The sequence below is a fragment of the Gracilinanus agilis genome, chromosome 1 (assembly GCF_016433145.1).
Source record: "Gracilinanus agilis isolate LMUSP501 chromosome 1, AgileGrace, whole genome shotgun sequence".
NCBI lineage: Eukaryota > Metazoa > Chordata > Mammalia > Didelphimorphia > Didelphidae > Gracilinanus > Gracilinanus agilis.
The window spans coordinates 282364867-282377657 of record NC_058130.1 but is presented as its reverse complement, the minus strand read 5'-3'; the positions used below and the strand labels follow the sequence as shown (position 1 = coordinate 282377657).

The window sequence follows — 12791 nt, the reverse complement described above, 5'->3', positions numbered from 1 at the left end:
CCACTTTGTGTGAAATTCATGGAAAGAACCCAGAGTTTGGAGAAGCAGCAAGGGGAAGAGGAGAACTATTGCTTGGTTCTTCCATTAGTTGTTTCACATTTGGAATTTGGTTCTTTAGATTAATGAATCCTTAAATGTAGATTCTTAGAGTAACTTGCGCAAACTGAACCGTTACTCTTTAGAGCACTATTATTTGATGGTGTTTGGATAGTTCAGAGGATGTTAGGTGTTATGAGTGGTATGGTGATATTGCATAGGGCCTGATGGAGAAATGGCCCAAGGTCCTTTGATGGCATAAGGACCTGAGCTGAGTGAAGGTGGGAAGCCTAGGTGAACACCAGGTCCCACAAAGTATTTGAAGCTCAGCTAAACACCCAACTCCCACCTAACAGTGCCCAGGAATAAGTGATCAAGTAAAGAGCTGTGAATTGGATCACACAGATTCTCTGGTTGCTTATCCTGGGTTTAGATTGATGGATAAAGCTATGGATTAAATGGATAATGCCGGTGACTGCTATTTGACTTTGCTTGAGCAATCCCTTCCCTCAGACCCAAGGATAAAATTATTGATCCTTAGGATAATGATGACTTTCACTTAAGTAGACTTTTAAGATTTAATTATAACAACTCAGGGAAAGGAACAGGGTTGAAGGAAAGAGGTGTTGGGGAAACTTCACTAAACTACTGATGATCAGGTTTGTCAGACAAGGGCAATCAGGTTGAGACTGTCTGCTGGAGAGGTTTCCCTCTCTGTGGCACTCTGGCCAGGCCAGGCACCTTTGGCCTTAACCAGAATGATTGAGTCTTGATGTTGTTTTTCTTTGATGTTCAAAGATTAATATATAGCACAGCTTTGTCCAGAAGTTGAGGATGTGATAAGTATTGGAACAGGATGCAGATGACCTAAGTAGGTTTGGTTTGGCCTATCCACCCAACCATCCAGGTCCCTTCTCAGGAATGAGAGAGTTTCTTGTTCTAGTTTCTCTCTTTTATAGTCCTGGCTTTTTGACCTCTGGCTCATGGCATCTGGGTTGGTTCTAAATTCCAAAACTATTGGGTTTCACTCATCCTGGTCTCCATTTTGCATAGCAAAATGATATTTCATAGGTCACTTATTTTTAGGTTATCTGTTCCTGATGAGGATATAGAATTCCAATCCCCAAAGCTTGGAGAACCATGCTTTAAAAAACAAAATGGAAAATAACATTAATTGGTTGATTACAAGGCAGAACTGATGCTAAATGCTAAAGGAATGGCCTTCCAAACTATCATCTCTTTCAGACAGTTTGTGGTCAATCAGAACAAAGTTATGTCAAATCTCAAAATGGTTAAAAGCCATTGAATGTTATAGCTATTGTGGAACAGCATCATGAATATTAAGAAAGTAAAAGGAAAATATTTTTAAATGGCTAAAATTCTCCCTGAGGTGACCTTGGTACTGTGGCATTTCATAGTACAAGTGTAGACATTAAAAATATTAATATCCCAGCTGTCCCACCCGTATCTTTCATCTAGTCATATCTTTTTTTCTTTCTTAGTTTCTCAGCTCTATGTTCTTTTCTCACACTTGCACTATCATACACATACCATTTTCTCAAGGACTTCATACCATTTACTTATTCTCTTTGACATATCTCTTTTCTTTCACATTTCAAATATACTCCTTTGCTTAACCAGTCACCATCTTTCTTTTTGATCTTACAACATCTATAGGTATACTCAAATATTTAGACATTGGCTATAGACATGCACACAATCTCATATTCCCACTCATACACTCAAACACCATAGAAAAAAACTGTTGTTTGGTGAAAGAAGTAACTGGGAGAAATTACTTTCACTGGGTATATGAAATAATGAAGAATATATGAGACACACGAAGAAGAGTTGTACACAGGGAGGTGAACTCATCTGGAGAGCAAACATGAAGAGTTCTGAAGCACCTCCAAAGAATGCATCTGAAGGAAAATAGGAACTTTGTGGCCTCAAGAGATAAGATTCATGTAGAGAGAGGTAGTAGGAATTGGAGACAATCATAGCTCATTAAGTATTTCCCAGGCAAAGCTCAGAATCTCAGGATCCAGAGTTAGCAAGAGTAGAATAGATCTTCTTTTCATGTTCTTAACTGGTAGACAAACTTAAAAAATTTTTTATTTTTTATTTTATAAGAGATAATTCTCTGATATGGAACCTATATTGTCAAATTAAGATTATATGAAAACAAAAGTATTATTAAAAATAAAATGTATATAAAGTAAAAGAGTGATGTTCTCTGTGCTGTCATTTATTCAGATTTTTCACACAGCTCAACTACCACTAACCCAGGAAAGCATTTGATGATTTCCCCAACTACTAGTGCCTTTCCTTCTAAACCACCTTATATTTAATTACCTTGTATTTGTTTTACATCTGTTCTTCATTTAGTTATATGTTTATATTTGTCTCTATCATTAAAATGTAAGACCCTTAAGAGTAAGTTCTATTTATTTTTTTCTTTTCTTTTTTTTGGGTCTTTTTTATCTCCAGTGCTGAGCCTTGTAACTCTATAGTAAGCATTTAATAAACGCTCATTTTCTTGATGGTTGATACGTTGACTGATATACATCCTAAGGAGTTAGGATACCACAGGGTTGAGAAGGGAAGAGAAATGTACATATTGTTTCTTACACAGAATTTTTTCTCCTCTTCTACAGTAACAGGGAAGATGTACACTTTCAGCTTGAGCCAGGATCATGGAGTTTTAGGAGTGGCCTGATAGAAATAGAGAGTATGGCTGAGGGTAGAGGGTGGAGCACACTCCTATGCACTCTATTACCAGTACAGAACCAGAAGAAAACTTGAAAGGCTGAGTTTTTCTGAGCACAGCTCATTTGAATAGTTGGCAGCTGTTTCAGAAAAAAAAAGTGGCCAAAATTTAGAGCAAGCTGGCTAGTTGACAAAATATACTGTAGACTATATGGATGTTGAAATTATCTTATTAAAAGTATGAATCATATTCATTAGATTAATTGATTGATTGCAAGCATACTTTCCTCACTAAAGCCAGTATCAAACTTGTTCTCACAGCAGGCAAAGTCTGGATGAGCCATGGATGGAGGACGAAGGAGAAAGAACAGAACATCCATATTATAATAGCATTCCAAACAAAGTGCCCCATACAGAAGGTTTTTTTGATGCTAGATCAAAAACCAGAATTTGTACTGCTGACCCAAGCAAGGTAGGTCAGAAGATTTATTTTTCCTTTACTGAAGGGTTAGTGAGCTGAAGGATGCATTTATTTCAGATAGATCTTTTACTCAAACTATGTTCTTTTGGCAGTTTATCTCAGTTTCTTTCATGGGATCTTTTTGTGTTAGAAAAATGTGAAAATATTTTGATTCTAAATTATCTGAATTTTGAGACACTTGAATGAAAAGTGAAAATTAGTAGCATGTTCAACACAAATTACATTAGTACTTGCATCATTTTATGATGCTCTTCTCACACCAAGTTTCTAAAAATTTACTTCTGGGTTGGGAGTGATAGAATACAACTCCAACCTAGAGATAGACTCATACATTTTCCCCTTGTTTAGTGATACTCAATTAGTTAATACATAGATTTGAGATCTGAGAATCCTACTTTTAACCCCACTTTCCTCCAATTTATTACATGCTTTTAAAAGATCAATGCATGAAATGGGGTTAGGAGCAGAGAAAGAAATAGAATGATTTAGTCTAAAAAAGTTTCTTTCTTGATAGTGAAACCACTATGACTTCCTCATCATAGTCACCAACATGCCACCCTGCGGTATGGATGCGGAAAAGAAAAGAAAGAATATGAGGTAGATTAAAAATATCAGGATATTTTGGAACCAGTAAGCATGATTCTTTGGTTCTCAGGAAAGATAAAATCCTGGTACTGTACAAGTATCTTCATCTCTTTCCTATCCTCCCTCAGGAAAGCATTTAACATGTCAATGTCTCAATATCTCTTTTTATAACATGAAAATATGTTGCTTGCCTTAAGTCAGAAATGTGTGAGGTAAAATTATAATGTTGAATTACAAGGGACATTTCAGCAAAAGCATATCCTTATGTGTATAAAAATAGAGTGGTGGGATCAATGCATTAGTTCAGACTGAAGTATGAACACAAATGTTTATATGTATTGGCCTTGAAAAGAGTAGATACTTCCTAATTGAATAGCATTTAAAAATATCTATTGAGTAATATGGCTGCTTAGGAAAAGCACATTTTATTGTTATACTTGATAAAGGATTATGAGAGTTAATGAAGACAAGGAGGTGGGATAGAGTTTTCATGAAGTTACAAAGTACTCCTTACACCTAAACAAACATTCTTCAAAGAACCTGAAATCTTAAAGCCACCTTGGAGCCCTGAAGAGGAAATTGAATATAAATATACTATGCATTCTGCTACAATATGAAGGCTACTGCTGCTATTATTATAGCTTTTAACAATAGTAAAATTTGAAGACAATGAATCTTTTTCTGTGTGTGTGTGTGTGTGTGTGTGTGTGTTTGTGTGTGTGTATATGTGTGTGTGTGTGTGTGTCCATAGTCTGCAGGAAGAGAGCAAACTTACTACCAGGGAAGGCATTTAGGAGGTAAATTCAGTGATGATTGGCAGCATGCACCTATTTGGCAAGGTAAGTGGATTTGGAATGTTAAATTGAATTTCAGGGTTCCATCATTTAATAATAGCTAATATAGCACTTACTATGAGTCAGACACTGTGCTAAGTACTTTGTTATTATTATTATTATAAGTCCTCATAATAAATAGATGTTATTATTATCCTTATTTTACAAATGAGGAAAATGAGGCAAACAGATTAAGCAATTTACCCAGGGTCACACCACTTACAAATGTCAGAGGCCAGATTTGAATTCAGATCTTCCTGACTCCAGACTAGCTGCTGTCTCTCCTAGCTGTCTTTTGAGTTAAAAGATGCAAATATTTTTTACAAAATCAATACCAGTTACCAATTACAAAGCCCAATCTTTGGCTATAACTATTACTTTCGTGACATTTTGTGGAAATAGAGGATTTACTCCATGGTACCTTAATAGCAACTGGTCAGATCAAATCACAAGCATTTATTAAGTACCTACTGTGCACTAAGCATTGAGAATAAAGAGAAATTTTTAAAAGTCCCTATTCTTGAGGAGATCATGGTTGAGGGAAATTGAAAGAATTGAAAGGATTAGGACAATAAATGGTTACTTATGGGGACTGAGAGATCCACACTGGCATGAAATCAGTTCTCTTGGCTCAGAAAATTCCTCTTGATCGATCAATCTTAGATTGTAGGAGAAGAATTGTACCAGTAGCAAGTAGAAAGAGGCTACATTTAGGAGTGTTCATCCTAAAATTCTGTCACCTATATATGATAAGAACAAAGTAGGGGAAAAACCTAATCATATATGTATTGGCTTAAACCAAAAAGACTTCTGTACCACTTAGCGGATAATACTGTATTTAATTTTCCCAACTATGCTACAAACTGCCCACTTTGTTCATTTTGAAAAACCAGGGAGGCTCAGTCAGTAGTTTCCTTACCAATTCTATAATCAAGGTATAATGTCATTTTTAGGATAAGATGATCATTCTTCACCATGAATCAAGACTCTGATCCATCAATTTACTTATTTTTTAAAAATGTTTATTAATATTATTTTTAACATGGTTACATGATTCATGCTCCTACTTTCCCCTTCACCCCCCGCTCTCCCCACACCCATGGCCAATGCACATTTCCACTGGTTTTTTAACATGTGTCATTGATCAAAACCTATTTCCAAATTGTTGATAGTTGCATTGGTGTGGTAGTTTTGAATCAAAATCCCCAATCATGTCCACCTCATCCCATGCGTTCAAGCAGTTGTTTTTCTTATATGTTTCCTCTCCTGCAGTTCTTCCTCTGAATGTGGGTAGTGTTCTTTACCATAAATCCCACAGAATTGTCCTGGGTCATTGCATTGCTGCTGGTACAGAAGTCCATTGCATTCGATTTTACCATATTATATCAGTCTCTGTGTACAGTGTTCTTCTGGCTCTGCTCCTTTCACTCTGCATCAATTCCTGGAGGTCATTCCAGTTCACCTGGAACTCCTCCAGTTTATTATTCCTTTGAGCACAATAGTATTCCATCACCAGCATATACCACAGTTTGTTCAGCCATTCCACAATTGAAGGACATACACTCCTTTTCCAGTTCTTTGCCACCACGAAAGCACAGCTAAAAATATTTTCGTACAAGTCTGTTTATCTATGATCTCTTTGGGGTACATACCCAACAATGTTATGGCTGGATCAAAGGGCAGGCATTCTTTTATAGCCCTTTGAGCATGATTCCAAATTACCAGCCAGAATGGTTGGATCAGTTCACAACTCCACCAGCAATGCATTAATGTCCCGATTTTGCCACATCCCCTCCAGCATTCATTATTCTCCCCTTCTTTCATTTTAGCCAATCTGCTAGGTGTGAGGTGATACCTCAGAGTTGTTTTGATTTGCATTTCTCTAATTATTAGAGATTTGGAACACTTTCTCATGTGCTTATTGATACTTTTGATTTCTTTACCTGAAAATTGCCTATTCATGTCTCTTGCCCATTTATCAATTGGGGAATGGCTTGATTTTTTATATAATTGATTTAACTCCTTGTATATTTGAGTAATTAGACCCATGTCAGAGTTTTTTATTATAAAGATCTTTTCCCAATTTGTTGTTTCCCTTCTGATTTTGACTACATTGTTTTGGTTTGTACAAAAGCTTTTTAGCTTAATATAATCAAAACCATTTAATTTACATTTTGTAATTTTCTCTAACTCTTGCTTGTTTTTTTTTTTAAACCCTTGTACTTCGGTATATTGTCTCATAGGTGGAAAATTGGTAAGGGTGGGCAATGGGGGTCAAGTGACTTGCCCAGGGTCACACAGCTGGGAAGTGGCTGAGGCCGGGTTTGAACCTAGGACCTCCTGTCTTTAGGCCTGACTCTCACTCCACTGAGCTACCCAGCTGCCCCCTCTTGCTTGGTTTTAAAATCTTTGCTTTCCCAGAGATCTGACAGGTATACTATTTTGTGTTCACTTAACTTATTTATAGTTTCCCTCTTTATATTCAAGTCATTCACCCATTCTGAATTTATCTTGGTGTAGGGTGTGAGATGTTGATCTAAACCTAATCTCTCCCATATTGTTTTCCAAATTTCCCAGCAGTTTTTGTCAAATAGTGGATTCACGTCCCAAAAGTTGGGCTCTTTGGGTTTATCATAGACTGTCTTGCTGACGTTATTAACCCCAAGTCTATTCCACTGATCCTCCCTTCTGTCTCTTAGCCAGTACCATATTGTTTTGATGACTGCTGCTTTATAGTATAGTTTAATATCTGGTACTGCTAGGCCCCTTTCCTTCACTTTTTTTTTCATTATTTCCTTTGAAATTCTTGATCTTTTGTTATTCCAAATGAAATTTGTTATAGTTTTTCCTAATTCAGTAAAAAAGTTTTTTGGTAGTTTGATAGGTATAGTGCTAAATAGGTAAATTAATTTGGGTAGAATGGTCATTTTTATTATGTTAGCTCATCCTACCCATGAACAATTAATGGCTTTCCAATTGTTGAGATCCAGTTTTATTTGTTTGGAAAGTGTTTTGTAGCTGTTTTCCTATAATTGCTGTGTTTGTTTTGGTAGATAGATTCCTAAGTATTTTATATTGTCTAGGGTGATTTTAAATGGTGTTTCTTTTTCTACCTCTTGCTGCTCTAAGGTGTTGAAAGTATATAGAAATGCTGATGATTTATGTGCATTTATTTAGTATCCCGCATCTTTGCCAAAGTTGTTGATTATTTCTACCAGCTCCTTAGTTGATTCTCTAGGATTTTTTAAGTAAACCATCATATCATCTGCAAAGAATGATAGCTTAGTCTCCTCATTGCCTATTTTGACACCTTCAATTTCTTTTTCTTCTCTAATTGCTACTGCTAGTGTTTCTAGTACTATGTTGAATAGTAGAGGTGGTAATGAGCATCCTTGTTTCACTCCTGATCTTATTGAGAAGGCTTCTAATTTATCCCCATTGCATATGATGCTTGTTGATGGTTTTAGGTTTATACTGTTTATTATTTTTAGGAAAGGTCCTTCTATTCCTATACTTTTCAGTGTTTTCAATAGGAATGGATGCTGTATTTTGTCAAAGGCTTTTTCAGCATCTATTGAGATAATCATGTGATTTTTGTTTGTTAGACTGTTGATATCGTCAATGATGTGGATGGTTTTCCTAATGTTGAACCATCCTTACATTTCTGGTATAAATCCCACCTGATCATGGTGGATGATCTTCTTAATTACTTGCTGGAGTCTCTTTGCTAGTATTCTATTTAAGATTTTTGCATCTATGTTCTTTAGGGAGATTGGTCTGTAGTTTTCTTTCTCTGTTTTTGATCTACCTGGCTTTGGAATCAGTACCATATTTGTGTCATAAAAGGAATTTGGTAGGACTCCTTCTTTGCTTATCATATCAAATAATTTGTATAGTATTGGGATTAGTTGCTCTTTGAATGTCTGATAGAATTCATTTGTGAATCCATCAGGTCCTGGTGATTTTTTTCTTAGGGAGTTCTTTGATGGCTTGTTCAATTTCTATTTCTGATATGGGATTATTTAGGTATTCTATTTCTTCTGCTGTTAATCTAGGCAATTTATATTTTTGTAAATGTTCATCCATATCTCCTAAATTGTTATATTTGTTGCCATATAATTGGGCGAAATAGTTCTTAATGATTGCCTTAATTTCCCCTTCATTAGAGGTGAGGTCTCCCTTTTCATCTTTGATACTATCAATTTGGTTTTCTTCTTTCCTTTTTTTTATTAGATTGACCAGTACTTTGTCTATTTTATCTGTTTTTTCAAAATACCAGCTTCTAGTCTTATTTATTAATTCAATAGTTCTTTTACTTTCGATTTTATTAATTTCTCCCTTGATTTTTAGTATTTCTAATTTAGTTTTCATCTGGGGATTTTTAATTTGCTTGCTTTCTAGTTTTTTGAGTTGCATGCCCAATTCATTAATCTCTGCCCTCCTTAATTTGTTAATATATGCACTCAAGGATATAAATTTCCCCCTGAGTACTGCCTTGGCTGCATCCCACAGAGTTTGGTAGGATGTCTCATCATTGTCATTCTCTTCAATGAAATTGTTGATTCTTTCTATAATTTCTTCTTTGACTAATTGGTTTTGGAGAATCATATTGTTTAATTTCCAATTAGTTTTTGATTTGCCTGTCTAGGTGCCCTTACTAATTACTATTTTTATTGCATTATGATCTGAGAAGGTTACATTTATTATATCTGCTCTTTTGCATTTGTTTGCAATGTTTCTATGCCCTATTACATGGTCAGTCTTTGTGAATGTACCAAAAGAAGGTGTATTCCTTTTTGTCCCTATTTATTTTTCTGCACATATCAATTAAATCTAATTTTTCTAGGACTTCATTCACCTCTCTTACCTCTTTCTTATTTATTTTTTGGTTTGATTTATCTAGATCTGAAAGAGGAATATTTAGATCTCCCACTATTATGGTTTTACTATCTATTTCCTTCTTGAGCTCTGCCAGTTTCTCCTTTATGAATTTGGATGCTATACCACTTGGTGCATATATATTGAGCAGTGTTATTTCCTCATTGTTTATACTGCCTTTAATCAGGATGTAATGGCCTTCCCTGTCTTTTTTAATTATATCTATTTTTACTTTGGCTTTGTCAGAAATCATAATAGCCACTGCTGCTTTCTTTTTCTCATTTGATGCCCAAAAGATTTTGCTCAAGCCCTTAACCTTAAACTTGTGTATGTCCACCCACCTCATATGTTTTTCTTGTAGACAACATATGGTGGGATTTTGGTTTCTAATCTACTCTGCTATTTGCTTCTGTTTTATGAGTGAGTTCATCCCATTCACATTCAGAGTTATAATTATCAGTTGTGCATTCTCTGACATGTTTGTATCCTCCCCTAGTTCTACCCTTTCGTCTTACACTATTTTCTTTTAAACCAGTGGTTTGCTTTGAGCTGGTATCCCTTATCCCCTCCCTTGATAAACTTCCCTTTTTACTCCCTCCCTTCTTATTTCCCTCTTTTTATTTTTAAAGGCCTAATGAATTCCTTCCCCCTTCTTCTCCCCTCCCTTTTTTGACCTCCTCACTCCCCTGCTCCCCTTGGTTTATCCCTTCTGACTTTCTCAGTAGGGTTAGATAGAGTTTTTTATCCCAATGGATAATGTAGCTACTTTTCCCTCTCCGGGTTGATTACACTGAGAGTAAGGTTTAAATATTACCTCTTAATGCTCTCTTCCTCTCCTTCTTATACTAGTATTTGTCCCCTCCCCTTCCCATGCCCTCTTTGTGTGTAATAGAATATCCTATTTTTCTTATTCACTGAAGTTTCTCTTGGTGTCCCCTACTATTCACCCCCCTCTTTCCCACCCCCGATGTCTTCTTAGACCATTTAGTATTCCACCCTCTCCCTGTGAATTATTCTTCTGATTGCTATAATAGTGAATACTATAATAATGGATAGAGTACACTACAGAGAATTATACATAGGATTTCTCCACATAGGAATACAGATAATTAGATCTTATTGAAGCCCTTAAAGAGGCTAATTTAAAAATTATGAGTTTTCTTTCTTTCCTCTCTGTTTCTTATTTACCTTTTCATGTTTCTCTTGCTTTTTGTAGTTGGATATCAAACTTTTCATTTAGTCCTGGTCTCTTCTGTGCAAATACTTGGAAATCTTCAATTTTGTTGAATGCCCATACTTTCCCCTGGAAGTATATAGTCAGTTATGATGGGTAGTTGATCCGTGGTTTTAGGCCCAGTTCTCTTGCCTTTCTGAATATCATATTCCAAGCCTTGCGGTCTTTTAGCGTGGAGGCTGCCAGATCCTGTGTGATCCTAATTGGTGCTCCTCGATATTTGAATTGTCTCTTTCTGGCTTCTTGTAAGATTTTTTCTTTTACTTGGAAGCTCTTGAATTTGGCTATTATATTCCTGGGTGTTGTCCATTCTGGGTCTAGTGTAGAGGGTGATCTATGGACCCTATCTATATTGCCTTCTTGTTGTAGAACTTCAGGGCAATTTTGCTGAATAATTTCTTTAAGTATGGAGTCCAAGTTTCTATTAATTTCTGCTTTTTCTGGAAGACCAATGATTCTCAAATTGTCTCTTCTAGACCAGTTTTCTTGGTCTGTCACTTTCTCATTGAGATATTTCATGTTTCCTTCTATTTTATCAGTCTTTTGACTTTGTTTTATTTGTTCTTGCTGTCTTGAGAGATTATTAGCTTCTAATTGCTCAATTCTAGCCTTTCGGGACTGGTTTTCCTTTTCAATCTGGTCATTTCTGGTGTTCAATTTGCTTATCAGTTCATTTGATTTCTGAACCTCACTTTCCAATTGCAAAATTCTGCCTTTTAAACTGTTATTTTCTTGCCAGATCTCTTCCATCTTTCTCATTATCTCTGATTTGAACTCTTCAATATCTTGTGACCAGTTTTCATTGTTTTGGGAAGGTTTGGATATGATTACTTGTTTGTCCTCCTCTGTTGTCTGGATTTTCTCTGTTTAAAAGTTGTCGAGTGTTCCAGAGTTCTTTTTGATAATCTTTCTCTTCTGGGCTTCCCTATGGCTTGCCATTTTTAGCCCAGCACCTTCTCAGCTTTGTCCTCACACTCAGGTTCTGTCTGCGCTGTCTAGGCTCCCAAGGTCTCAGATCTCCTTGTTCTCAGGGTTGAGCCTCCTGGTAGTCCCTGGTCTGCCCCTCTGCCTGAGGCTCTTTCAGCAGTCTCAGGGGCTGCTTCCACAGCTGTCTGCACTGGGTCCCCACTCGGGGTCCAAGCCTGTGCTCTAGATCCTTGTCCGCGCCTAGGGCACTCTGTGTGGTGTGGGGGGTGGGGGAGGGGCTTCTTCCTCTTGTGTTTTAGTGAGAATTGTTTCACCCCTTTATAGAGTGGAAATGCCCTGATTCCGCGTACCTTCGATGCTGTGCCCTGTTGTGGGGTCCCTTCATTCGTCTGGTTTCGTTTTTATGTCCCCTTGAGGAGTCCTGTATGCTTCAGTTAGGAGAGATCGAGCAATGCTGCTTCTTACTCTGTCGCCATCTTAACCAGAAGTTCGTAGAGTCCATCAATTTACTTATAATTAATCTTTGCTACTGATCTATTTTACATAACAGATATATTATGTGTGGCATATGTGTATATAAAATAGTGTAATGGGTAAAGTCTGAACTTGGGCTAATGCCCCCATATAGGAAATGCCTATTAGAAAATATATTATTAACATCATGTTTACAAAATTATTGTTAATCAAAATCAATTTTTGTTATACTGATCTTAGTTTGTTATAGTTATCATTACTTATCAGCCACAGATTTCACAAGAGGGTAAATTACAGTTTTTATTTTAAAATACTAAATTTTATTTCCATTTTTCATTCTTTAAAATGTAGTAATAATGTTTTTCCCACCTACCTGTCATGGTGGAAAACATAACTCACAGATAAGGTTATTCAAGAACATGTATCCATAAGGGAATTCAAAAGGAAGAATTCTCTCAAATTGAGTACAAAGTAGGCTTTTGTACCCTGAGGAAAAACAGCCTTATTTTTGAAACTATGTTATGGGTCTACCTAGTAAAATAAGCAAACTTGTTTTTTTTTGTTTTGTTTTGTTTTGTTTTTTTCTGTGAGCAACCATGAAAGGAAAATAGGACAATCTGAAAACCTTGAGATG

At 36.2% G+C, this 12791-nt stretch overlaps 1 protein-coding gene across 1 annotated transcript in view; it reads left to right on the top strand.

Moving 5' to 3' along the window:
* The window catches only part of SHC3 (SHC adaptor protein 3), a 225722-nt gene that overhangs the window by 146322 nt on the left and 66609 nt on the right, over positions 1-12791 (top strand). Inside the window, 2 exon segments of the mRNA XM_044657594.1 lie at positions 3067-3217; positions 4563-4650. Coding sequence (XP_044513529.1) covers positions 3067-3217; positions 4563-4650 — 239 coding nt within the window.